General features: G+C 47.5%; 1 protein-coding gene across 1 annotated transcript in view; it reads left to right on the forward strand.

Annotated features, from left to right (window-relative positions):
• Positions 1–6,869: 6,869 nt before the first annotated feature.
• The window catches only part of LOC143961696 (uncharacterized), a 124,174-nt gene continuing 103,366 nt past the window's right edge, over positions 6,870–27,677 (forward strand). The window contains exon 1 of the mRNA XM_077471015.1: positions 6,870–6,957. Coding sequence (XP_077327141.1) covers positions 6,885–6,957 — 73 coding nt within the window. The 5' untranslated portion in view covers positions 6,870–6,884. The remainder of the gene's footprint in view (positions 6,958–27,677) is intronic.

The raw sequence follows: 27,677 nt of genomic DNA on the forward strand, positions 1-27,677 counted from the left end.
AGCCAGCCGTCAACCGTTGGGCAAGAGGGTTATCTGGCGTCATCATTTTTTTACGCTCGAACATTAGGCCCACGGAAGCCTGCCTTTTTGCAGAAAAACGTGAGCTTGGCGTGATGGAAGGTGGAGTGGAGGACAATTGTGAGGAGAGAGGAGAAGTAGAAGACAAGGATGGATGGTGAGAGCCTGAGTGTGGCTTTGTGTGTTCCGTTGCTCCCACTGGGCTCGGTGATGGCTGCTCATGTGCCTTCTTAAGGCGGTCGTCCCTAGGTGAGTGTTGGGTTTACCGCGACTAATGCGTTTACTGCAAAGATTGCAGATTGCAACACTATTGTCAGCAGCGGACACGTTAAAAAAAGCCCACACTGCGGAGCCATGTGCCGGCGTCCTGGGAGCGCCAGATGTGACCGTACATGGTCGATGACTCGCTCCTGATACATTAGCAGTTTGCTTTGTCCCTCCAGTGCAATGTAAGTTATTCCTGCTTCTCCTCCCTATCTGCTGGTCCATATCTCCCTCTGAACTCCCTTCCTCTTCCTCTATTGTGGGCACCCATGTGACATCACTAGACATGTCATCCTTGACGTCACCTTCCCCACCGCTATAAGTAGAGATCTCAGAGTAGGCAGCAACACCGGGGACCAACCTCCTCCTTGGGCTGATCTGGGTACTGTCATCAGACTGCTGAGTGGCGGTTCTTGCTACCTCCTCTTCCTGATCCAATGCCAAGAGTGGCTGCGCATCAGAAATGTCTTGATATGGATCGGAAAATAATTCCTCTGACTCAAGCGGAAGGTATGTGGTGGTGATGGTGGTGGTGTTGGTGGTGGTGTTGGTGGTAGTGTCTTTGAGGGTGCACATAGCAGAGAGTGAAGAAGAGGGTGCAGATCGAGGGGATGAGGAGGGTGCAGAAGAGTAAGGCTGAGTGAGCCACTCAACCAAGTCTGGTGCGTCCTTTAAAGTAATTGAACGCACCTTCTGCAACTTAACACTATGGCTCAAGCCTGTTGCTCCTGCCCTACCCCTACCACCACTGCGGAAGGGCCTGCCTCTTCCTCTGCCTGTCATTTTTTAAATGACCCTGTGACAAAACTCTCAGTCCATATAATGATAAAGGACTGCTGCAGAATAGGGCAGCAGTAAGCAGTTTTGCACCTCAACCCTATATATTGTGGTCCTATACCAGTCCTTAAGGAATAGCAGACTGTACCTCACTCAACCCTATGTACTGTAGTAGGCTATACCTTACCAGTCCTTATAAGGACCTTTGTGAAACTAGTAGGTTGTGATTAGCAGACTGTACCTCAGTCCATATACTGATAAAGGACTGCTGCAGAATAGGGCAGCAGTCAGCAGTAGTGCACCTCAACCCTATATGTTGTGGACCTATACCAGTCCTTAAGGAATAGCAGACTGTACCTCACTCAACCCTATGTACTGTAGTACGCTATACCTTACCAGTCCTTAGAAGGACCTTTGTGGAACTAGTAGGTTGTGAATGATTAGCAGACTGTACCTCAGTCCCTATACTGATAAAGGACTGCTGCAGTATAGGGCAGCAGTCAGCAGTAGTGCACCTCAACCCCATATATTTTGGACCTATACCAGTCCTTAAGGAATAGCAGACTGCACCTCACTCAACCCTATGTACTGTAGTAGGCTATACCTTACCAGTCCTTATAAGGACCTTTGTGAAACTAGTAGGTTGTGATTAGCAGACTGTACCTCAGTCCATATACTGATAAAGGACTGCTGCAGAATAGGGCAGCAGTCAGCAGTAGTGCACCTCAACCCTATATGTTGTGGACCTATACCAGTCCTTAAGGAATAGCAGACTGTACCTCACTCAACCCTATGTACTGTAGTACGCTATACCTTACCAGTCCTTATAAGGACCTTTGTGGAACTAGTAGGTTGTGATTAGCAGACTGTACCTCAGTCCCTATACTGATAAAGGACTGCTGCAGAATAGGGCAGCAGTCAGCAGTAGTGCACCTCAACCCTATATATTGTGGACCTATACCAGTCCTTAAGGAATAGCAGACTGTACCTCACTCAACCCTATGTACTGTAGTACGCTATACCTTACCAGTCCTTAGAAGGACCTTTGTGGAACTAGTAGGTTGTGAATGATTAGCAGACTGTACCTCAGTCCCTATACTGATAAAGGACTGCTGCAGTATAGGGCAGCAGTCAGCAGTAGTGCACCTCAACCCCATATATTTTGGACCTATACCAGTCCTTAAGGAATAGCAGACTGCACCTCACTCAACCCTATGTACTGTAGTACACTATACCTTACCAGTCCTTAGAAGGACCTTTGTGGAACTAGTAGGTTGTGATTAGCAGACTGTACCTCAGTCCCTATACTGATAAAGGACTGCTGCAGAATAGGGCAGCAGTCAGCAGTAGTGCACCTCAACCCTATATATTGTGGACATATACCAGTCCTTAAGGAATAGCAGACTGTACCTCACTCAACCCTATGTACTGTAGTACGCTATACCTTACCAGTCCTTATAAGGACCTTTGTGGAACTAGTAGGTTGTGATTAGCAGACTGTACCTCAGTCCCTATACTGATAAAGGACTGCTGCAGAATAGGGCAGCGGTCAGCAGTAGTGCACCTCAACCCTATGTATTGTGGACCTATACCAGTCCTTAAGGAATAGCAGACTGTACCTCTCTCTACACTGACAAAAGACAGGCTGCTGATGACTTGAATAGCAGTGCCTCAAACCTATATCCTGAACTACACCTAACACCTATACCATACCAGTCCTTAAAAGAACTTTTGTGGACCTAATAGTTAGTGATTTGGGTCACTGCAGTCTCTCCCTGCTCCACACAGCAACCTCTCCCTATAGTGACAGTAGAAAGAATGTAAAATGGCCACCGGATCGGGTATATTTTTAAGTTAGGGGGAATGTCCAAGTGTCCATGTGCTGTAATGTCTCAATTGGCTGTCCTGTACCACATGATGGATGTGTCATCATAGGTCAAAGTTCTTTTACACAGTAAACACGGAAGTCCGCCGGGCGAACAGCGACAATAGTCCGCCGATCGGGCGGACCGCGAACAGCCGAAATTCCCCCCCGAAACGACCGCCGGGCGAACCGTTCGGCCATCCCTATTCTTTAACATTTGGTTCCCATTTACTTCAATGGGGTTCAGATTAAACACATGAACTTTAGTCATGTTCGGTGAGCCTATCACAAATTAAACTCAGGTATGTTGAGCTCATCAGTTATTATGCCGGATCTTATCATCCCTGCACCAAATTTCCAGGTCTGAGTACTTGCTGTTCCCATCCTGAGGGACTTCCACCATATCTGCACTGAGTTCCAAGGTCTGCACACTTGTTGTGTTTATTATGTATGGTCCTCACTATCCCTGCAACGAGTTCTCGGAGGATTGATGTATGAGGAGGAGAACCTGATTGGAGGTGTTCAATCACTCGGTTCTCAGTGCAGTGGCGCCAAGGTGACCAATGCAGAATCCACCTAAGTATAAATGGAGAAAAAAATTCTTTACTTCTCTTTTAAGTATGCTCTTTATGCCAAAACATGTAAGCATTTTATCTACTCCTGTGCAAGAAATAAAGATATTCATATGGGTGCTGGAGTTGTCGGCTACTACTTTTGCTTTATGCTCATTACCTCCATCTAGTGGCCATAATGTGGTATGTGGCCATAATCGCCCCAAGTGCATTAATGTAACCGCGCCGGATGCCACCGTGTCAGTAGCGACAGGACAGGTTGTGTTTTCTCCCCCGATGCTGTGTTGATGGAGAGTAAGCTGAGCTCCAGTGCCTGCTCTCTCTCTCTGCTACCTCTGCACAGAAGACAAAGAGAGAGACATGTGTGTCTGTAGTCCAGAGGGGTAGGGGTGCCTCGAAAACATATGGAGCTGCAGACTAATGGCCACTATTTTCTTGCCCCAAGGAGGAGGGGATACAGAACTTTTTGTGGGGATTTCAAGAGATACTAGGGGCAGAATCACCATTGAAGTATAATGGTACCCAAACACATGCGGCACATTGTGCTGTGATTGCCATGTGATTTGGAATTGCAGACAGAATCACTAATTCTGCCCACAATTCCCAATTGAAAATTGTGAATGGAGCCTAAGGTTGGAGGCAGCGAATAAGGACCAGTTACAAGGGGTTAAGAAGCTGAAATGCATGAACGTTTCATGTGTGTGTGTGTGGACCTGGAGCAGTGCATACCCAATGCTGTTACCGTGTGGCCCTACTTCCAGGAACAGATCATGAGGACCAAGCATTCCAGAACCTGCTGACTGCCAGGCCACTGGGACCAAATTAGTCTCCTGCCAGGACTGGTGAGCTTAACTACATATCTTAACCTCTCACCACTAGAGTTGGGCCGAACAACCCCTGATTCGGTTCACACCAGAACTTGCAAGTATCTAAAAAGAGCTGCTACCTCTATTAAAGTCTATGTGACCCGAACTTGAATAATCAAAAGTCCCCATTTTGAATGCTTATATGTAAGTTATTGCTCATAAAAAGGGTATGAGGGCCCGGGTACTGCCCTGGCATCAATGCAAACATTTATTTTTAAAAAATCGTTTTTAAAGGAGCAGTGACATGCCACTGTAGAAGACCGATTAGTCGAAACGCGTAGGGATTGGCGTTAACTCTCTTTCCTCATTGCCTTGTTTTTAATTATTTATCAGTGATGCCTTCATTTGTAATATCGGTTTTTAGAAATAAATCTCCATTTTGATCTATACCATGTGGAAGCCCTTTTTATTTTTTCCACATATCCGCATGTTAATGTGTGTGGTGTTCATCCTGGAACTTACCATCGAGTCCCAGTTGTGACGGATACCTTTTGAGGCCAACCTGGAGATCTTCCACATTCTCCTTGGACCCTGCTTCAGGAACCGGGACCACCATGAGCACCTGTCATTCGTGAGACATTGCCACTAGACTCTGTGTCGCTGACATTGGAGTCCATCTGTTCCAGTAAGATAATTCATATTTCCTGTGCGCAATAGATGATTGATGATCCGGATGGGTTTCCTGAAAAGGATAGAGTCTTTCTGTTCATCCATCTGAGAAGTGCCATCTTCTGGTGTTTGATGCCATGCTTTTTGCCATATATTGCCATTGTTGGGAGATTATTTTGCACATTGTTTGTCCACAATGCATTATAGATGGACTTTTGGAGCTGTTTATATTTTATTAGCATTGATACTATTTTCAAATATCACAATAGTGTTATATTGTGTTTTAGTGCTGCATTTTCTCTATTTATGATCATGCTTAAAGTGAAACAATAAAAAGAAAAAATCCTTAAAATATAGTGCCTGCTGGATCCCCTTAGTCTGCCTGTAAAGTAGCACATCTGTACCATGTATAGAACCTGCTGCAGTAAGACTGACATTTCTAAAGAAGAAAAAATGACATTTAAATTGCTGGCAATACAATACCATTTCTGGAAATACAAAAATGGTAAACAGAATAGCATGGGGGCCCCCCCAATTCACACCAGGCCCCTGCCAAAAAAAAAAAAAACAGGGCACAGGGTCTCCCCAGAATCCATACCAAACCCTTATCCAAGCATGCAAGAGCATGCAAGCGCCCCCCCCCCCCCCCCACTCAGCCCCAAAGCACATTGTCCTAATGTTGATGGGGACAAGGGCCTTTTTCCCGACAACCCTGGGCTGTGGTTGTGGGAGTTTGTGGGCGGGGGCGTAACTATAGGGGATGCAGCAGTTGCGACTGCAACCGGGCCCTGTGATGCAGGGGGCCCATGCAGCCTCCTCTACATATGGCCAGCACCAGCATAGGCAGCTAGTGGTACCAGTGCACCATGCACACGGTTGGCTGAGGGTGACTAGCAGAGCTTCATGCTCGACTATCGCACTGGCTGCTCTTCAGTTGTGCATTCCCCGCATGACCTGTTTTCTCAGCCGGCTCCTCAGAGTACCCCTCTCCTGCTCCATGCATTGCCGCTCAGTCCGAGTCTGTTTTCCCCAGCCAGAGTCCCCCCCCCCCTGAGTCCGGCCTGCACTACATACTTCTCCCGGATAAACAAACTTTAAGCACACAGATGCAGTTCAGCCCTATGAGAGCCAGCTGATCGCCCGTCCAGCACACTGGATGGAGCCCAGGCCAACATGGATGAGTGCGCGGCCTACAGCTTGGTCATGGTGAGTGAGAGGACCCCATCCCCCACACACCATTCCATACCCCCTCCATCTCCCCCTGGGGACAGGGACCCCTTCTCACGTGGGGACAGGGACCCCCACCCCCCCTGGGGACAGGGACCCCTTCTCACCTGGGGGCAGTAACTTCATCTGCCCTGGAGAAAAGGACCTCATCTCTTCTGGGGACGGGGACCCCATCCTGCCTAGGGACAGTCCCCCAATGGGGCACCTAAAAATAAAATGAAATAAAATTTAAAAAAACTACTGATACCAGTGGTGTAACTACAGGGCTCACAAAGGTCATACCTGTGACCACGCCCTGGAGTTCCACCGCCGGACTCGGAGGGAAGGGCCCTGGCTCGGGTTCAGGGGGGCCCTTCATGGTTTCTTGCATCGGAGCCCTGAAGGTTCTAGTTACGCCACTGGCAGGGGGCTTATCCATCTGCCTGCTCCGCTATCTGACAGCTCTTAAATAGGTAAGGGATGGGGCCAGCAGTGTCACCTGGTGGCACCGCCCCACTTGTGGCATCACCCACCGGTTATAATCAACACCACAGAGACAGCTTTATTGTAAGAGTGTGTGTATGTGTATGTGTATATAGTTGTAGAACTGTATACACTTCCCCTTTTTTGTGGTCACTTTTAAAATGAATTTGAGCTCCTCGTTACGCTTTTAGAACAGAAGACCAGAGCAGTCACAGAAGACGGAGAATGCCGTGCAAGGGGAAGCCTGTTCATCCTCAGCGTAAAACCAAGAAAAGTGAAGGTCTGGAGATGGCGTTGGGTAGGATTTAAATATTTAACTTTAACATACTTTATGAGATGGGAAATGTGTCAGTGTGTTTTGTAGTTAGTAACATTCAGGTGTATCGAAAATAATTTTTTTTATCCGTTTTATGGGGAATATGGGATGAAATTTAATATTGCCCAATGATAATTTTGCAGAAAATTTCCAGAATTTAACACGCAAGATTTAGGTGCACTCCCACCCGTAATACCCTTTGCCAGCAAACTCACAACAGCCAATAAAGGGGAAGGGGGTTAGGAAGATGACAGCCATCTCACCATGGGTCCAGGACCAGGACTTATTGGTCTTTCCTGGGTGTCCTGGACATCTATGGCAGGTGTCAGCAAAGGAGATGCTGAATATTCACTGATCATCCTTCTGAAGAATGAACCCAGATGCACTCATTACTGATCACTTCCAGGTTTGGAACTCTCAACCTCCGTCCCTCCTGATCACTTCAGGGTTCAGAACTATCAATCTCCGTCCCTCCTGATCACTTCAGGGTTCAGAACTGTCAATCTCCGTCCCTCCTGATCACTTCAGGGTGCAGAACTGTCAATCTCCGTCCCTCCTGATCACTTCAGGGTTCAGAACTGTCAATCTCCGTCCCTCCTGATCACTTCAGGGTTCAGAACTGTCAATCTCCAGCCATCCTGATCACGCTTGTTCAGCTTTATAGGAGGGCAAAAGTGATGATCAGTGAAAGGATGTTTCTCCTTTCCTGACACCTGCCATAGAGGTCCAGCGCACCTCATCCAGGAACTCATCCAGGTCTCAGCCTCCTCATACATGTACATGACACTTTATACCAGCTTATACCAACAAAAACAAAACAAAAAAAAAGGAGTTTTTTTGTTTCACAAGGTTTTTATTGAGAGAATATAAAAGCACAATACAATGTCTTATTGGTATAAAGGCGTAAAAAAAATTACATATAATAAATGAGTTTTACTACTGTTCAAAATACAGAAAAGTGTCAAAATGGTTATATATCTTGTTTGAATTTGGGTTTTAGGCATATATTATTCAATACACAGATTAACATTTACAGAATCGAAGAATTTTTGATATGATTGTCACATATTGAAGGTAAGTAAGGGAGGGAAAAAAAAGAGGCAGGGGAAAGAGTGGGGTATACAATAAGGGGAAGTACCGTCATCGAGTTTTTTTTCTCAGATATTTCTAAGAGGTTACTTCCTAGTATATGGGTACTGTGATTAGGTAAGGGTAGCTTTATAAGCCTGAGAGTTTTTGAATTCTATCCAATTGTACCAAATAGAAATAAAATTTGGCTTCTTTCTCATGAGAAATACTTAGGAGTTCTATTTTTTTATATTGTTAATTCTCCTGAACCATTCTTTTTTGGAAGGGACTGTTCGAACGCCAGTGACATGGTATACAATGTATTGCTGCGTTTATCATGAACATGGATAAAGATTTCAGATATTGTTTTTTGGGGATAGAATTATGGTGTAGTAGATATTGTGCTGGGGTGAAACTTATGTTTTCTGAGGTGATTGAAAGTATATTTTCGTGAACTATTTTACAGAACTATTGGGATTAAGGGGCAAGACCACCAAATGTGTATCATCGATCCCTCTTCATCTTTGCACCTCCAACATCTGTCCGAGATCTGGGGATAAAATTTATGTAGAAGAGTGGGGGTTCTATTCCACCTTGTGATCAGGGCTGGACTGGGACAGAAATGTGGCCCTGGACTTCATCCAGACCGGGCCAACTTACATTTTGAGTGTCCCATCAGCACCCACTTACATCAGAGTGTCCCATTACCAGCCCCCTTACATCAGAGTGTTCCATCACCAGCCCCCTTACATCAGATTGTCCCATTACCAGCCCCCTTACATCAGAGTATCCCATTACCAGCCCCCTTACATCAGAGTGTCCCATTACCAGCCCCCTTACATCAGAGTGTCCCATCACCAGCCCCCTTACGAGTGTCCTATTACCAGCCCCCTTACTTCAAAGTGTCCCATTACCAGCCCCCTTACATCAGAGTGTCCCATTACCAGCCCCCTTACATCAGAGTATCCCATTACCAGCCCCCTTACATCAGAGTGTCCCATTACCAGTCCCCTTACATCAGAGTGTCCCATCAGCACTCCCTTACATCAGAGTGTCCCATCAGCACTCCCTTACATCAGAGTGTCCCATCAGCACTCCCTTACATCAGAGTGTCCCATCAGCAGCCCCCTTACATCAGAGTGTCCCATCACCAGCCCCCTTACATCAGAGTGTCCCATCACCAGCCCCCTTACATCAGAGTGTCCCATCACCAGCCCCCTTACATCAGAGTGTCCCATCACCAGCCCCCTTACATCAGAGTGTCCCATCAGCACCCCCTTACATCAGAGTGTCCCATCACCAGCCCCCTTACATCAAAGTGTCCCATTACCAGCCCCCTTACATCAGAGTATCCCATTACCAGCCCCCTTACATCAGAGTGTCCCATCAGCACTCCCTTACATAAGAGTGTCCCATCAGCACTCCCTTACATCAGAGTGTCCCATCAGCAGCCCCCTTACATCAAAGTGTCCCATTACCAGCCCCCTTACATCAGAGTGTCCCATCACCAGCCCCCTTACATCAGAATGTCCCATCAGCAGCCCCCTTACATCAGAGTGGCCCTTCAGCAGCCCCCTTACATCAGAGTGGCCCACTGAGCCATCGGCCCACCGGGAAACTCCCGGAAGTCCCGACTGGGGGTTAGATGTGAGGTGGGAAATCAGAGGTAGGATTAGACCAACTAGTCTATCCTATTTTAAAGGTCTGGTATGGTCAAAGAGCAAGGAAGTTGCTCTTTGTGTGCAAACGAGGTCTAAGTAGGACCAGATGGAGTCTCAATAAATTGATCACTGTCTCCTTTTTGGATCTAAGGAGCAAAAAGGAACAGGTCTGATTTTTTACTCTTACTCCGCTCCTTTTAGTTTTGTGCTATTGAGCTCCACGGGGCAGCTAGCTAAGTGTAATGTTTTATTAGTTCAGGTTAAACATTAAAGTGTGGTTAAGATGAAAAAGCGTCAAAAGAAACTAGTTGGAGCAGCCAGTATCGTATGAGGTTTTTGAGTTAGGGACTGCTTCGGATTTATGTGTACAAGTTGTAGTGTATTTAACTTAGTATATGCTGTAATATGCCATGGTTCCAACAATATGAGGTTAAACAGATGTGGGCAGGGGTGGACTGACAACTCATGGGGCCCCCGGGCAATAGGAGATTATGGGGCCCCCAGTCAATCAGAGATTATGGGGCCACACAGTATACACAAAACACACACAGTACTGGAGAGGTGGGGCAGCTATAATCTCGGGATTTTTAGACCAAAAGGATAAGGGACATTTCAGAGACAGATGTAAAAGGAAAACACAATTTTTTACATACCTACTCTGGTTTTACTTAGACTGGCAACCCTGATGGGGCCCCCTAGTGGCATGGGTCCCTCGGGCAGTGCACAAGTGGCCCAAAGGTCAGTCCGCACCTGGGTGTGGGTTTAATAGAGAATCCTGTGCATATTTATGATTTGGCCACAAGATGGGCCCGTTGTATTGGAGAGTTGATATTTCTAGCCAATTAGTAGGATGTGTGAAATATCTTGTGGTAATAATTAAAGTTAAGTGAACCATAACTGATTAATAAAAGAACTGTTTGAACTAATACTCAATGCTAACAGAATAGCATGGGGGTCCCCCCCAATTCACACCAGGCCCCTGCCAAAAAAAAAACAGAGCACGGGGTTCCCCCAGATTCCATACCAAACCCTTATCCAAGCATGCAAAAGCTTGCACTCCCCCGCCCCACTCAGCCCCAAAGCACATTGTCCTAATGTTGATGGGGACAAGGGCCTTTTCCCCGAGAACCCTGGGCTGTGGTTATGGGAGTCTGTGGGCGGGGGGCTTATCCATCTGCCTGCTCCGCTATCTGACAGCTCTTAAATAATAAATATATAAGGGATGGGGCCAGCAGTGTCACCTGGTGGCACCGCCCCACTTGTGGCATCACCGACCAGTGATAATCAACACCACAGAGGCAGCTTTATTGTAAGAGTGTGTGTATATGTATATAGTTGTAGACACTGGGAGATGGGTGGGCTCCGTGGCGGTACCAGAATTTCTGTTGTTACGTGTAAGGAGATGGGTGGGCTCCATGGTGGTACCAGAATTTCTGTTGGTGCGTGTAGGGAGATGGGTGGGCTCCGTGGTGGTACCAGAATCTCTGTTGGTACACACTGGGAGATGGTGGGTTCTGTGGCAGAATTTCTTGTAATTGCAGAATGCCAGCTTGTGTGATGCAGAGTCAACAAGTTAGGAGGTAGTGGGGGTCTTAGAAATTCTGGAAGGCCTGGCAGGGATATTGGGAGTAAAGGAGGTCCAGGCTGGAAAGAAGTGAATCAGATCTTTCCCACCACTGGTCAATTTTTTTTTATACATCTGTATCTGTGGACTGAAGCTCTGTTGTACTTGCTGCCATATTGATCTGCTACTGGCTAATTTTTACATAATTGAGGGCTGACACTCAAATTTTTATACTCTTCATTTGCACCTCTTGTGTATCTTATAGTATTGGCTGTGCAGTGCTCTCATTATCTTACCCTCAAAGGACAGATAAACAAACCAAGACTTGTTTTTATCTGACCATTTGATCTTGTTTTTTTTTTCACCACAAATATATTTCCTTAAAACTTTGTCATCTTTTTTTACTACCTCATTTTTTATTTAATGTGCTTGCATTTTTCTCTTCCTCTTCGTTTCTCTCTCTGTGACTCTCTCTGTAGATATATAAAGGTTATAAAGGAATTGTGAAATGTTGGCATTGAGGTTGAAAATCTGACTGATCATGGCAAAAAACTGTCTTTTTCTTTAAAGAGGAAGTAAAGCCTCTGAAAAAAAATACACCCTGCAAGACAAAGGCATAATGAGCTAGTATGCATAGAAAACTAGCTCATTATGAATTACTTACCTGAGACGAAAGCCCCCGCAACGGCCCTCATTCGCCTCCTCCGGCACCACCATCTATCCTGGATTGACTTCCGGGTATTGTGGCTCTGGCGGTGTGACTGGCCGGAGCTGAAGATATCGGTGACTCTATTTCTGCAAATATCTCCTAAACCTTTTAGGTTTGGGAGATATTTCTTGCACCTACAGGTAAGCATTAATCTAGGCTTACCTGTAGGTTAAAGTGGTTGGAATGGGTTTACAACCACTTTAAGGATAGTGATGATATGAAGCCATTTATTATCACATAGTTGTTTGGCTCCTTTTTAAATCATAATGATAACAGAAATCCCCCAAATGGCCCTAATGGAGAGTTTGCATACCCTGGAATGTTTGGCCTTGGTATAGACACACAAGGTGATACACACAGGTTATGGCAATTCAAGTTTAATTTCCCAAATCTGTGGATTTTTAAATTACAATCTGTGTCTGTGTATAAATAGTCAATGGAGTTTATTTACTAAAACCAGAGAGTGCAAAATCTGGTGCAGCTGGGCATGGTAGCCAATCAGCTTCTAACTTCTAGCTTTTTAAATTAAGCTTTGACAATTAAACCTGGAAGCCAACTGTTTTCTGTGAAGAGCTGCACCAGATTTTGCACGCTCCAGTTTTAGTAAATGAACCTCACTGTGTTTGTTAGCTCTCACATGGGTACACTGAGCAGGCTAGGTACTGAGCCATGTAGAGGAGAAAAGAACTGTCAGGAGACCTGCATAACAAGGTAATGGAACTTTATAAAGATGAAAAAGGATATAAAAAGATATTGAAAGTCTTGCATATACCAATCAGTACTGTTCAATCACTTATTAAGAAGTGGAAAATGGGGGTGTGACCAGATGCTCTAGAGTGCGCACGTACGTGACCTAGCTTAGCCGCAGCTCCGGAAGAGATCCTGCAAGCTGGAGATGATGCAGTGGCATGAGGTTGGCTTACCCCTGACCTAACTGCTCCACCTAGGGGAACCTGGTCTTTATTGAGGGGTCAGGGGATCAGAGAGGAGAGCCGCTGGTGCACCTGCACTACACCCTGCCACCCTCTCCTGGATACCCATGTTGCGCAAATGGTCTGATGCTGAATAGTGGGAAAGTTCACACAGCCTGTCCCCTGCTCGTTGAGGGGAGAGACCTAAAACAAATGAGTGGATCCAGCATTTGTAATATACCTACCAGAGGAGACTAGGTTTCTTCTTTAGTGACACCCGGTGGACATTCAGTTCTCTGCATGTGGCAAAAGAAATCAAGGGGTTCCCCCTTGGACTATTTCAGTGCCATTTTTCAATCTCATTATTCTGTCTCCCCTTTTCCTCCCTCTTTCTTGGGTGTAAGTGCCATCCTGCCCCGAATTGGGAAGATAGTGCTGGGTTATTATAACACATTGCCATGACCTGGAAGGGGGGGGGAGACCCAGCGTGACAGGACAGGGCCCTCTCCATTGCCCTCAACAAAATGTGAAGGGGAACCAGGCAGCAGCCAAATTAGAGAGACTCGCCCATACCCCCGGATCACACACCCACAAAAGGAGGCCAACAGAACCTGCAAGCGCAATCTAAGGAGCGTGGTGGAGCCACAGCTGTGAGGAAAAGCTAAGGTCAAGGGCAAGCCATAGCAGCACCAGCATTGAAAGAGGTCCTGCAAGCAATTAACTCCTCCTGTAAGACTTCATTAAGCCGCGTACACACGGGCGGACTGTATGGCCTACTTAGTCCGTCGAAACACATTTCAGCGGACAGTCCGCTCGTGTGTGGGCTTCAGCGGACTTTTTCAGCGTGCAGTCTGGCGTACTAAGTATTTCGGAATTTTCGAAATTCTGTCCGTCATACTTTGGTTTCAGCGGACAATCCGGGCATTGCTGTGTATTGGACTTCTTATTTCTAGTCCCGTCGTACGTGCTGTACACGTCATCACGCAAGCTTTCGACGGACTGTTTGTGCATCCGTGTGTGGTCAAGTCCGTTCATTCGAAAGTAGGATGGACTGTCCGTCGGATTGTATGATGGACTAAGTAGGCCATACAGTCCGCCCGTGTGTACGCGGCTTTAGGTGAACTGTCTGGCCAGCTTAAAACTATCAGGGAAGCGCTATCCTTTGTCATGCATGACCTACAAAAAAATGCGAGAAAGGACCACCGCCCTTGAGGGCACAGTTAATTTTAATGGAGGACGATCTGAACCCACTCAAGCGAGAGATAAGAACTGTAAGGCCGCGTACACACGCGGGGACTGTTCGCCCAACTTTGTCCACTGAACAGTGTTTCGGCGGACAGTCCGCTCGTGTGTGGGCTTTCAGTGGACAGTTTCAGCGAACAGTCTGCTGAACAAGGTTTTTCGGAAATTTCGAAAAACTGTCCGCTGAAACCTTGTTTCAGCGGACAGTCCCCGCGTGTGTAGGCTTGTTCGCCGTACTAAGTTGCATGCATGCTCAGAAAGGATTTACATGCCGAAGTTTGCATTGCAGTGTATAGGACGTCGAATTTTTCGTCCCGTCGTACGTGCCGTTCACGTCATCGCGCACGGTTTCAGCGGACTGTTCGTTCGTCGTGTGTGGGCAAGTTCCTTCATGCTAAGTTTGAGCGGACTGTTCGCTGAAACTGTTTGACGGACAAAGTTGGGCGAACAGTCCCCGCGTGTGTATGCGGCCTTAGAGAACAAATGGCTCACTATGAGATAAAAATGGATGACATGGAATACAGAATGTGAAGGAAAAATGGAAGGATTGTGGGGCTCCCTGAAAAAAGTTCATGAAAAATGGTTGAAGGAACTAATTAGAAAGGATACTTTTTCACCCTTTTTTGCAATGGGGAGAGCTCATAGGGTGCCCTCCAGACATCCTGCACTAGGGGGCCACCCAAGATCTCGCCTGGTAAAAATGCTCTTCTACAAGGACAGAGTAACCATATGACAGAAGGCCAGAAAAAAGGGTAATATCCTCTATGAAGATGTTAGGGTATCTATATACCCAGTTTTTTCACCGGAACTGCAAAAGCGGAGGGCTACGTTTTATAAAATCAGACGTAAATGACAACAACTCAAAGTATCTTATGCCCTGTTATATCCAGCAAGACTGCTGGTGACCACCCTGGGGGAGACTCTATTTTTGTTGATACCCCAGGGGGGTGGCGGGGTTGTTGGCATCTCATAAGGGGAAATTATAGAAGAACCAGAAAATGTAATTCCAAAGATAGAAGTACAATAACTGCATGGGTTTAAGAACACAGCTGATCACTTATTTAGCACTTTAAGGAGTTGGGGCGGAGGGTTACATTTAGGTTAGAGAGAGTAATGTATATACTGTTCCCTTTCACAGAGGGATCTGGGGGATTTTTTTTTTATTACTTGCATGTGCTTTTTCAATATTTTTTGGGGAGGGAGGGAGGGGGAAAGGGTTATACACAAGAGCAATAATATTTGTAAATTTGAACATTATTATTATTATTATTATTATTATTATTATACAGGTTTTATATAGCGCCAACAGTTTGCTCAGTGCTTTACAACATGAGGGCAGACATTACAGTTACATTACAATTTGGTACAAGAGGAATCAGAGGGCCCTGCTCGTTAGAGCTTACAATCTAAAAAGGAAGGGGCAATTGATACAAAAGGTAATAGCTGTGGGGGATGAGCTGATGGAGGAAGTAAAACAGTGTTAGTTAGAAGCAGGATAGGCTTCTTTGAAGAGAAGGGTTTTCAGGGATTGTCTAAAGATGGATAGATTAGGGGACAGTTGGACAGATTGGGGTAGGGAGTTCCAAAGGATGGGAGAAGCTCTGGAGAAATCCTGGAGGCGAGCATGGGAGGAGGTGACAAGGGAGCTAGAGAGCAGGAGGTCTTGGGATGACCGAAGAGGGCGGCTTGGTTGGTATTTTTGGACTAGGTTAGTGATGTAACTAGGGCCAGAGTTATAGATGGCTTTGTAAATTATTGTTAGTACTTTGAATTTTATTAGTTGGGTGAGTGGAAGCCAGTGCAGGGATTGGCAGAGAGGGGTGAGGGACACTGAATGGTTGGTAAGGTGGATGAGTCTGGCAGCGGCATTCATTATGGACTGGAGGGGGGATAGTCTATGTAAAGGTAATCCAACCAGGAAGGAGTTGCAGTAGTCGAGGCGAGAGGTGACCAGGGAGTGAATTAGAAGCTTGGTGGTGTCATTAGTTAAAAAGGGGCATATTCTGGAAATGTTGCGGAGGCTAAGACGGCATGATTTCGACAGGGCTTGTATGTGGGCCTGAAAGGCAATTCGGAGTCTAAGGTTACCCCTAGCACCCTGGCATGTTGGGATGGACTGATAGATGTGCCATTGATCTTGACAGAGAAGTTAGGCGAAGGGGCACATGGGGGAGGAAATATTAAGAGCTTGGTTTTAGATAGATTAAGTTTGAGGAAGTGGTGTGACATCTAGGCTGATATGTCTGTTAGTAGATCAGTGATGCCTGAGGAGATTGATGGGGTGAGCTGAGGGGTAGAGAGATAGATTTGGGTGTCATCAGCATATAAATGGTAGTGAAATCGAGAATAGTAGAGGACCAAGGACAGAACCTTGGGGGACCCCAATGAAAAGGGGAGTTGGAGAAGAGGAAGTGGAGTTGTAAGTGACACTGAAGGTGCGATGAGATAGGTAAGATTCAAACCAACGGATAGTGCAGCCATGGAGACCAAGCAAATTGAGTTTTTTGAGGAGGAGGGGGTGGTCAACTGTAGTGATGGACGAACTTCCGACGGGACGTTTCGCGAACGCGAAACGCGAACGGACACAAACGTTCGCGAAAACGACCGTTCGCCGCGGGCTCCATTGACTTCAATGGGAGGCGAATTTCGCAAACCTTTAGGTCGAATTTGCGGCCACGGGGTAATTATTAGGGGGTAGCACGTAGTCCCACCACCTGGACAATAGCATAATACATGTATGAGGTGAATTTGGGATCGATAACTACAAGCATTTTTTTTTTATTTGGGAAATTGTTCTGACAATTCAGGACTATGGAGCTAATGAAGGCAATGGAGGAGAGGGAAGGTCAGGGACCAGGGTAGGCAAACAAGAGGGTGCAGGAGATACAGAGCACTGACAGCAGCACCGTAATACAGAGCACTGACATCAGCACCGTGACATACAGCGCTGACAGCAGCTCCGTGACATACAGCGCTGACAGCAGCTCCGTGACATACAGCGCTGACAGCAGCTCCGTGACATACAGCGCTGACAGCAGCTCCGTGACATACAGCGCTGACAGCAGCTCCGTGACATACAGCGCTGACAGCAGCACCGTGACATACAGCGCTGACAGCAGCTCCGTGACATACAGCGCTGACAGCAGCTCCGTGACATACAGCGCTGACAGCAGCTCCGTGACATACAGCACTGACAGCAGCTCCGTGACATACAGCGCTGACAGCAGCTCCGTGACATACAGCGCTGACAGCAGCACCGTGACATACAGCGCTGACAGCAGCTCCGTGACATACAGCGCTGACAGCAGCTCCGTGACATACAGCGCTGACAGCAGCTCCGTGACATACAGCGCTGACAGCAGCTCCGTGACATACAGCGCTGACAGCAGCTCCGTGACATACAGCGCTGACAGCAGCTCCGTGACATACAGCGCTGACAGCAGCTCCGTGACATACAGCGCTGACAGCAGCTCCGTGACATACAGCGCTGACAGCAGCTCCGTGACATACAGCGCTGACAGCAGCTCCGTGACATACAGCGCTGACAGCAGCACCGTAAGCAGCCCCAGGAGGAAGTCAGCACAGCACAGGGATGGTGTGATCCCCTCATAATAAGAACCCCCAGGAGGAAGTCAGCACAGCACAGGGATGGTGGGAGCCCCTCATAATAAGAACACCCAGGAGGAAGTCAGCACAGCACAGGGATGGTGGGAACCCCTCATAATAAGCAGCCCCAGTAGAAATATGACACCGCTCAACCTCTTCAAAGAGGAGGGTAGGGGCATATAGTACGGTGTGCTTTTTTGGGTCAGGGAAGTGAGCCAAATGAATTAAGAAGGTCTGTGTGCTTGATTCCAAAAATTGTTTATAGACATATACATGGTCTACTGATCACATGTGTTGAATTCCTCCGAGATCCATGCCTCATTCATTTTTAGAAATGTGAGGTAGTTAACACTGTGGTGAGCTAGGCGAGTACGCTTATCGGTCACAATCCCCCCTGCTGCGCTGAACGTCCTTTCGGACAGGACACTGGATGAGGGGCAAGCCAACAGTTCGATTGCAAATTGGGCAAGCTCTGGCCAGAGGTCAAGCCTGCCCACCCAGTAGTCTAGGGGTTCATCACTCCTCAGAGCGTCCACATCGGCCGTTAACCCAATGTAGTCGGACACCTGACGGTCTAGGCGTTCCCTGATGCTGGATCCGGATGACACCTGTCGATGGGTCGGCTGAAAGAATGACCTCATATCCGAAGTCACCAACACATCTTCAAACCGGCCTCTTCTTGCAGGCGCTGTTGGATTGGTACCCGCAAATCCTTCTCTGGGAGTGGGAATTGCTCCTCTGCCAGCGCACGCAAAAGCAGAATGCAGCATTTCTCGAAGCAAGGCCTGGAAGTGCTGCATTCTGACAGCCCTCTGCGACGGCGGTAACATTTCCGCCATTTTGTGTTTGTACCGGGGGTCTAAGTACGTTGCCACCCAGTACTGGTCCTTGACCCTCATGCTTTTTATACGGGGGTCCCTATTAAAACACTGGAGCATGAAGGCCCCCATTTGCACTAAAGTGGAAGCGGTGTGGTGGCCTGGCTCCTGCTCATCATCCAGGATAATGTCGTCCTCTTCATTCTCCTCTCCCCATCCTCGCACAACAGGGATCCCAGAAAGGTTTAAAGCATGCTCTTCTTGCTCCTGCTCATCCGCCCCGGCACCATCCTCCTCTGACTCCTCATCAGACTCCTGTTGTTGACTTGTCTCAGATAGAGTAGCCCCCCCTGGGAATTCATCCAGCATTGCGACTTCCTCATCTTCCCGCTCCTGCTCCTCCACAGCCTGATCAATGACACGACGCAATGCACGCTCCAGAAAGAAGGCATAAGGTACCATGTCACTGATGGCGCCATGGCTGCGACTGACCAGTTTGGTGATCTCCTCAAATGGCCGCAGAAGTCTGCATGTGTCGCGCATGAGCAGCCACTGGCGCGGTGAAAAAAAACCCAGCTCCCCAGAACCGTTTCTTTCGCAGAGTTCATACAGGTAGACGTTAACTGCACGTTTCTGCTGGAGCAGCCTATCAAGCATATAGAAGGTTGAGTTCCATCGCGTCGGGCAATCGCAAATAAGACGTCTGACCGGCAGATGGTGTCGCCGCTGAATGTCAGCAAGGCGAGCCATGGCCGTGTAAGATCTTCTGAAATGGGCCGAGATTTTCCTTGCCTGCCGCAAGATGTCCTGGACCCCAGGGTATTTGACAAGGAATCGCTGCACGACCAAGTTTAAGACGTGTGCCATGCACGGCACGTGCGTGATTTTGCCCTGTTTCAATGCGCTAAGCAGATTGGCACCGTTGTCACACACCACTTTACCAACTGTCAAATTGAGCGGTGTTAGCCACTCATCTGCCTGTGAACGCAAAGCTGAAAGGAGTGCCGGGCCAGTGTGGCTCTTTGCTTCCAGGCACAACAGACGCAGCACGGCATGGCAACGTCTCACCTGGCATGTGGAATAGGTTCTGGGGAGCTTGGGCGGTGCAGTGGAAGAGACGCTAGCAGCGGAAAAGGAGGAGGCAGCTGAGGAGGAGAGGGAGGAGGATGGAGTAGGAGGAGGAGAAGAAGAGTCAGGCCTGCATGCAATCCGTGGCGGTAAAACCAAATCTACACGGGTGCCACGGGTTACATGCTTGACGGCCGTCAGAAGGTTCACCCAGTGGGCAGTAAAACTGATATACCTTCCCTGCCCGTGTTTGCTAGACCACGTGTCTGTGGTCAGATGTATCTTGGCACCGACACTGTGTGCCAGAGATACATTCACTTGCCGCTGAACATGGCCATATAGCTCTGGGATGCCCTTCTCTGAGAAATACTTCCTTCCTGGGACCTTCCATTGTGGTGTTCCAATGGCCACAAATTTGCGAAAGGCCTCCGAGTCCACCAGTTTATATGGCAGTAGTTGGCGGGCTATGAGTTCTGACAAGCCAGCCGCCAACCGTTGGGCAAGAGGGTTATCCGGCGTCATCATTTTTTTACGCTCAAACATTAGGCCCACGGAAGCCTGCCTTTTTGCAGAAAAATGTGAGCTTGGCGTGATGGAAGGTGGAGTGGAGGACAATTGTGAGGAGAGAGGAGAAGGAGAAGTAGAAGACGAGGCTGGACGGTGAGAGCCTGCAGTGTGGCTTTGTGTGTTCCGTTGCTCCCACTGGGCTCGGTGATGGCTGCTCATGTGCCTTCTTAAGGCGGTCGTCCCTAGGTGAGTATTGGGCTTACCGCGACTAACGCGTTGACTGCAAAGATTGCAGATGGCAACGCTATTGTCAGCAGCGGACACGTTAAAAAAAGCCCACACTGCGGAGCCATGTGCCGGTGTCCTGGGAGCGCCAGATGTGACCGTACATGGTCGATGACTCGCTCCTGATACATTTGCAGTCTGCTTTGTCCCTGCTGTGCAATGTAAGTCATTGCTGCTTCTCCTCCCTATCTGCTGGTCCATATCTCCCTCTGAACTCCCCTCCTCTTCCTCTCTTGTGGGCACCCACGTGACATCACTAGACACGTCATCATCAACGTCACCTTCCCCACCGCTATAAGTAGAGTAGGCAGCAACACCGGGGACCAACCTCCTCCTTGGGCTGATCTGGGTACTGGCGTCAGACTGCTGAGTAGCGCTTGTTGCTACCTCCTCTTCCTGATCCAATACCAAGAGTGGCTGCGCATCAGAAATGTCCTCTTGATATGGATCGGAAAATAATTCCAGTGACTCAAGCGGAAGGTATGTGGTGGTGGTGGTGGTGGTCGTGTTGTTGGTGGTAGTGTCTTTGGGGGTGCACATAGCAGAGAGTGAAGAAGAGGGTGCAGATCGAGAGGATGAGGAGGGTGCAGAAGAGTAAGGCTGAGCGAGCCACTCAACCAAGTCTGGTGCATCCTTTAAAGTAATTGAACGCACCTTCTGCAACTTCCCACTTTGGCTCAAGCCTGTTGCTCCTGCCCTACCCCTACCACCCCTGCGGAAGGGCCTGCCTCTTCCTCTGCATGTCATTTTTTAAATGACCCTGTGACAAAACTCTTAGTCCCTATACCGCTGAAGGACTGCTGCAGTATAGGTGAGCGGTCAGCAGTGGTGCACGTCAACCCTATCTATTGTGGACCTATAGCGGTCCTTACAGAACAGCAGACTGTACCGCACTCAAGCCTATGTACCGTAGCACCCTATACCAAGTTACCAGTCCTTATAAGAACTTTTGTGGACCAAGCAGGTTGTGTATTAGTGTTTAGCAGACTGTACGTCAGTCCCTATACCGCTGAAGGACTGCTGCAGTATAGGGCAGCGGTCAGCAGTGGTGCACGTCAACCCTATCTATTGTGGACCGATAGCGGTCCTTACAGAACAGCAGACTGTACCGCACTCAAGCCTATGTACCGTAGCACCCTATACCAAGTTACCAGTCCTTATAAGAACTTTTGTGGACCAAGCAGGTTGTGTGTTAGTGTTTAGCAGACTGTGCGTCAGTCCCTATACCGCTGAAGGACTGCTGCAGTATAGGGCAGCGGTCAGCAGTAGTGCACGGCAACCCTATGTATTGTGGACCGATAGCGGTCCTTACAGAACAGCAGACTGTAACGCACTCAGGCCTATGTACCGTAGCACCCTATACCAAGTTACCAGTCCTTATAAGAACTTTTGTGGACCAAGCAGGTTGTGTGTTAGTGATTAGCAGACTGTACGTCAGTCCCTATACCAATGAAGGACTGCTGCAGTATAGGGCAGCGGTCAGCAGTAGTGCACGGCAACCCTATGTATTGTGGACCGATAGCGGTCCTTACAGAACAGCAGACTGTAACGCACTCAGGCCTATGTACCGTAGCACCCTATACCAAGTTACCAGTCCTTATAAAAACTTTTGTGGACCAAGCAGGTTGTGTGTTAGTGTTTAGCAGACTGTGCGTCAGTCCCTATACCGCTGAAGGACTGCTGCAGTATAGGGCAGCGGTCAGCAGTGGTGCACGTCAACCCTATCTATTGTGGACCGATAGCGGTCCTTACAGAACAGCAGACTGTACCGCACTCAAGCCTATGTACCGTAGCACCCTATACCAAGTTACCAGTCCTTATAAGAACTTTTGTGGACCAAGCAGGTTGTGTATTAGTGTTTAGCAGACTGTACGTCAGTCCCTATACCGCTGAAGGACTGCTGCAGTATAGGGCAGCGGTCAGCAGTGGTGCACGTCAACCCTATCTATTGTGGACCGATAGCGGTCCTTACAGAACAGCAGACTGTACCGCACTCAAGCCTATGTACCGTAGCACCCTATACCAAGTTACCAGTCCTTATAAGAACTTTTGTGGACCAAGCAGGTTGTGTATTAGTGTTTAGCAGACTGTACGTCAGTCCCTATACCGCTGAAGGACTGCTGCAGTATAGGGCAGCGGTCAGCAGTGGTGCACGTCAACCCTATCTATTGTGGACCGATAGCGGTCCTTACAGAACAGCAGACTGTACTGCACTCAGGCCTATGTACCGTAGCACCCTATACCAAGTTACCAGTCCTTATAAAAACTTTTGTGGACCAAGCAGGTTGTGTGTTAGTGTTTAGCAGACTGTGCGTCAGTCCCTATACCGCTGAAGGACTGCTGCAGTATAGGGCAGCGGTCAGCAGTAGTGCACGGCAACCCTATGTATTGTGGACCGATAGCGGTCCTTACAGAACAGCAGACTGTAACGCACTCAGGCCTATGTACCGTAGCACCCTATACCAAGTTACCAGTCCTTATAAGAACTTTTGTGGACCAAGCAGGTTGTGTGTTAGTGATTAGCAGACTGTACGTCAGTCCCTATACCAATGAAGGACTGCTGCAGTATAGGGCAGCGGTCAGCAGTAGTGCACGGCAACCCTATGTATTGTGGACCGATAGCGGTCCTTACAGAACAGCAGACTGTACCGCACCCAAGCCTATGTACCGTAGCACCCTAGACAGACCAAGTTACCAGTCCTGATAAAGAGCTTTGTGGAACAAGTGAGTTGTGAATGATTAGCAGACTGCAGCAGAAGGGCAGCAGTCAAGTATAATATTCTTTCTATATTTGGAAGAAAGAATATTATACGTGTACAAGCCTATTACCGTACCACTGATACCAGTCCTGAAAAGAACCTTTGTGGAACTAATAGTAACAGCAAGTCTTTAAAATTATCCTCACTGCCTGACACACTGCTTCCTGCCTGTCCCTATACAAATTGGCAAAAAAGAGTAGGCTGGAACGATTAGCTGGAACAGCTCTTTTGTGGACCTGATAGTAACAGCTAATGATGATGATGATGATGATGATGAAGAAAGACTAATCTGGCTGAGCTGTCCCTAAAATAGCAGCATACAGCGCTCTGTCCCTTTATCTAAACTGACAAAAGAAACTCAGGCTGCTGACCTAACACCTATACCAGTCCTGAAAAGAACTTTTGTGTACCAAATAGCTAGCGTTTTCTCTGTCCCTACTCCACACAGGATCCTTTCCCTACAGTGACAGAAGAAAGAATGTAAAATGGCCACCGGATCGGGTGTATTTATAGGTTAGGGGGAATGTCCAAGTGTCCATGAGCTGTCATGTCTCAATTGGTTGTCCTGTAACACATGATAAACGTGTCACGAAAGGTTAAAGTTCTTGTATACATTAAACACGTAAGTCCGCCGGGGCGAACGACGGAAAAAGGCGTTCGAACCCGCGGACGGCGAAAGTCGGAAATTCGCCGCGAAACGACCGCCGGGCGAACCGTTCGGCCATCACTAGTCAACTGTATCAAAGGCAGCAGAAAGGTCCAAGAGTAAGAGTATGGAATAATGACCGTTGGTTTTGGCTGTTAGTAAGTTGTTAGTGAGTTTTAGGAGGGCAGTTTCTGTGGAGTGCTGTGGGTGAAATCCAGACTGAAGAGGATCTGAAGAGGATCGAGAAGGTTATTTTCAATGAGGTGGTTGCTCAGTCGGTTGTAGACTTGAACATGCGGGAAGGTCACTTTGGAAGCCCCCAGAAAGGACCCAAAGGGGAGGTGAGTGAATTGGGAATGAGACACGGATGATGTGACTGGTATGAAAGGTGTATGAGGGGATGTATGAAGAATAAATGCACTTTATATAGGCAATATTTTGTCACAAAATTCTCACAGAGGAAGTGTAACATGAAGAATAGGTATTGGTCAATAAAGAAGGACCACACAAAGTATATGGAAATTACACAATTAGGTTTGGGTATATTGAATTATATGCATTTTTTGTACATTAAACTGTTAAATGGTTAGTTGTACGCAGGTGAAAAAGTTAAATATATGTTCTTGAAACATCCGGTGCTCAGGCAATACTGTAAAAAAAAAAAACTGCAGTTCTTTCAGTAGCAAAAACATATGGGGTGGGATTACTCTGCCTTTAGGAAACTCACCTTACCAGCATCTCTATACCACAGCTAGGTTGGGGAGATTTCTGAAACCCAGTAACATTCAGTTCATACCGCCTATTCTAGGGGGGTGAGCATTCTGATTAGATCTGGGGTATTGTTCACCTGTAGGCAGATTAAGATTGATGAACTTGGGCGCTATATCTTTTTATATTGTATAATAGAGAATAGAAACTACGTGCTGGCTAATTTATATATCCCTTCACCTTTTAATACTTTAATTTTGTATAAGTTAATGGAGTTTGTTCTGGACAAACTGGGTGTGCCAGTTATTATTATGGGTGATTTTAACATGGCCATGGACCAGAAGGCAGATAGGTTCCCCCACCAGACACAGATAGGTGCTATAATTGATGACCGATTGTCCCTATTTTTGGGAGAGGCCAGACTAATGGACATATGGAAGTTACGGTACTGGTGTTTTTCCAGAACACATTCCTCCCTCTCTATAATTGATTTGGTATTGGGGATGAGGAGGTACTACAGGTGATAAGAAATGTAAGTTACATGCCAAGAGGTCTTTCAGACAACTGCCTGGTGATATTGCCAGTAGAAATAAGGGAGAATTATCGTCCTGGGAAGTGGAAAATAAGTCCTTTTTGGAAGAAACTGAAGGGTGAGACAGATGAGGTGCTAACAGCCCTAAGCCCTTGTACACACGGTCGGAGAATCCGTTGGAATGTGTCCTATTGGACCGTGTTGTCAGATAATCCGACTGTGTGTGGTATGCATCAGACTGATTCCGTCAGAATATCCGTCGGACCCAATTTTCCAACTTGTTGGAAATATTTCCCGACCAACTGGGCCGATCGGACATACTCCGATCATGTGTAGCGAATTGTGATCGGACCAAGTGCCACGCATGCTCAGATCAAATTCCTACATCAAAGCTATTGGCTACTAGCCTGAATGTAGTCCCATCGCAACGAAATTACGTCATCACGTTCTGAAAGATCGGATTTTTCGACAACTTTGTCCGACCGTGTGTATGCAACAGTTTTGGACAAGATCCGACGGACAAAATCAGACGGATAAAATATGACGGATTTGGTTGTCGAAATCTCCGACCGTGTGTACAGGGGCTTAGAGAATTTGTTAATTTGAATAGAGCTTCTCATCTCTGAGTCTGCTGGGACTCTGTCCAAGTGGAAATGGTCCAATTGATGAGTTAAAAATCAGAGTTTAAAACAGGAGGTTATAAAAGGGGACGTAGTACCTGTGTAGTGTGAGTACCTGAGTTTTGTCTAAATAGTGTGTGGATCGTTAGTACTTGTGTATTGTGTACTGTGTATTGTGAGTGCACGTAGGTCTGCGAGTGCACATAGGTCTACGAGTACCTGTGTATTGTCTTGTTGAGTATTAGTGTATTGTCTTGTTGAGTGTTATGCAGCGTACACACAACCGGACTTTTAGACAGACTAGGTCCGATGGAACGAATCCGTTGGACAATTCGATCGTATGTGGGTTCCATCGGATCCTTGCTGCCCAAAAATCTGACGGACTTTAGAAATAGAACACGTTTCAAATTTTTCCGACGGACTCGAGTCCGGTCGAAAAATCAGTTTATGTGTATGCTAGTCCTACGGACAAAAACTGACGCTAGGGCAGCTATTGACTACTGGCTATGAACTTCCTTATGCTAGTCCAGTCATATGTCATCACCTTCAAATCCGTCCGTCGAAAAGTCTGCTCGTGTGTATGTGGCATTAGTGTCAGGAATCTAGTTCCTAGGTAATTTGGACAGGGTATAATCCCCAATCCTCATTAAATTTAATAGGTACGATGCCTGGCGGGCGCAGCGAGGTGACTCATTGTACATCTTGTGGCATGTATGCATTCCTTGATCATCCGATCGAGGGTGAATACTGCTGTGCAAAAGTGCAGGAAGTCCAGCTTCTGAATCTGGAGAAGCAACTGTCAGTAATGAGAAGTCCCTCCATACTAAAGGATAGCCAGGAATGTACATGGCAGGGGCCAGCGCAGAGGCTGGTGGAGACAAAGAGATGCAGGCACTAGGAAAGAGTAGATGGGTGACAGTCAGGAAGGGTAGAGGGGGAAGTGCCAAGGAGGCCTATCCAGGGCTGGTGCATCCCAATAAGTACGCTCCATTGAGTGACATTGGTGAAACCAGTCAGGGACCAGCACTGCTGGAGCTGAGGGACTCTCCTAGCTGCCGGGGGGAAGAACTCCTCCAGTGAGAGTGGGTGGGAAGCAAAAGGAAAAGAAAGACAGTTTCTAGTGCTATGGGACTCAATTCTTAGAAGGACAGAGAGGCCAATCTGTAACAAAGACCTGAAGCGCCAAACAGTATGTTGTCTACCGGGTGCTTGGGTTCGGCACATCACGGATCTGGTGGACAGATTACTGGAAGGGGCTGGGGAAGACCCAGCTGTCATGGTGCACGTTGGCACCAATGACAAAGTCAGGGGCAGATGGAGTGTTCTAAAGAATGATTTTAGGGACTTAGGAGCTAAATTGAGGAAAAGGACCTCCAATTCTCAGGAATACTACCGGTAACGCAGGTTTCCGTTACATCAGAGGGGGGCGGGGTCACCCATACGTCATTGGGAAACCCCTGGCTTCCCTCACTAGCGTCAGAGGGGCGGGGTCAGGTGACAGGTGGCCCCGCCCTCCTAATATAAGAAACATCAGCGATGGGATCCCCGCAGTGTCTCCTCAGTGGAGACAGAAGATGGATGGATGGACTGCACTGGACTTAAAATCACCCGTCGCTGGATCAGATGAGCCATCGCTAGACCCCGGAGAGATGATCATCCATCGCTGGATAGCAAGAGTGGATTAGCACCACTGGAATCTTTTTTTAATTTTTTCAAAAGTGTGTTTGTCTTATTTAACCATTTTTTACACTTTCTTTGTGAAATGGTAGTTGTACTTTTGTACCCCCTTACCATTTCAAACAGTGGGGGGCCAGGATCTGGGGGTCCCCTTGATAAAGGGGCTTCCAGATTCTGATAAGCCCCCCGCCTGCAGACCCCCACAACCACCGGCCAGGGTTGTGGGGATAAGGGCCCTTGTCCCCATCAACATGGGGACATGGTGCTTTGAGGGGTCACAGACCCCCAAAGCATCATCCCAATGTTGAGGGCATGTGGCCT

This window comes from Lithobates pipiens, unplaced genomic scaffold, assembly GCF_037356315.1.
Source record: "Lithobates pipiens isolate NorthernLeopardFrog02 unplaced genomic scaffold, aLitPip1_a1.2 Scaffold_8, whole genome shotgun sequence".
Classification (NCBI taxonomy): Eukaryota; Metazoa; Chordata; class Amphibia; order Anura; family Ranidae; genus Lithobates; species Lithobates pipiens.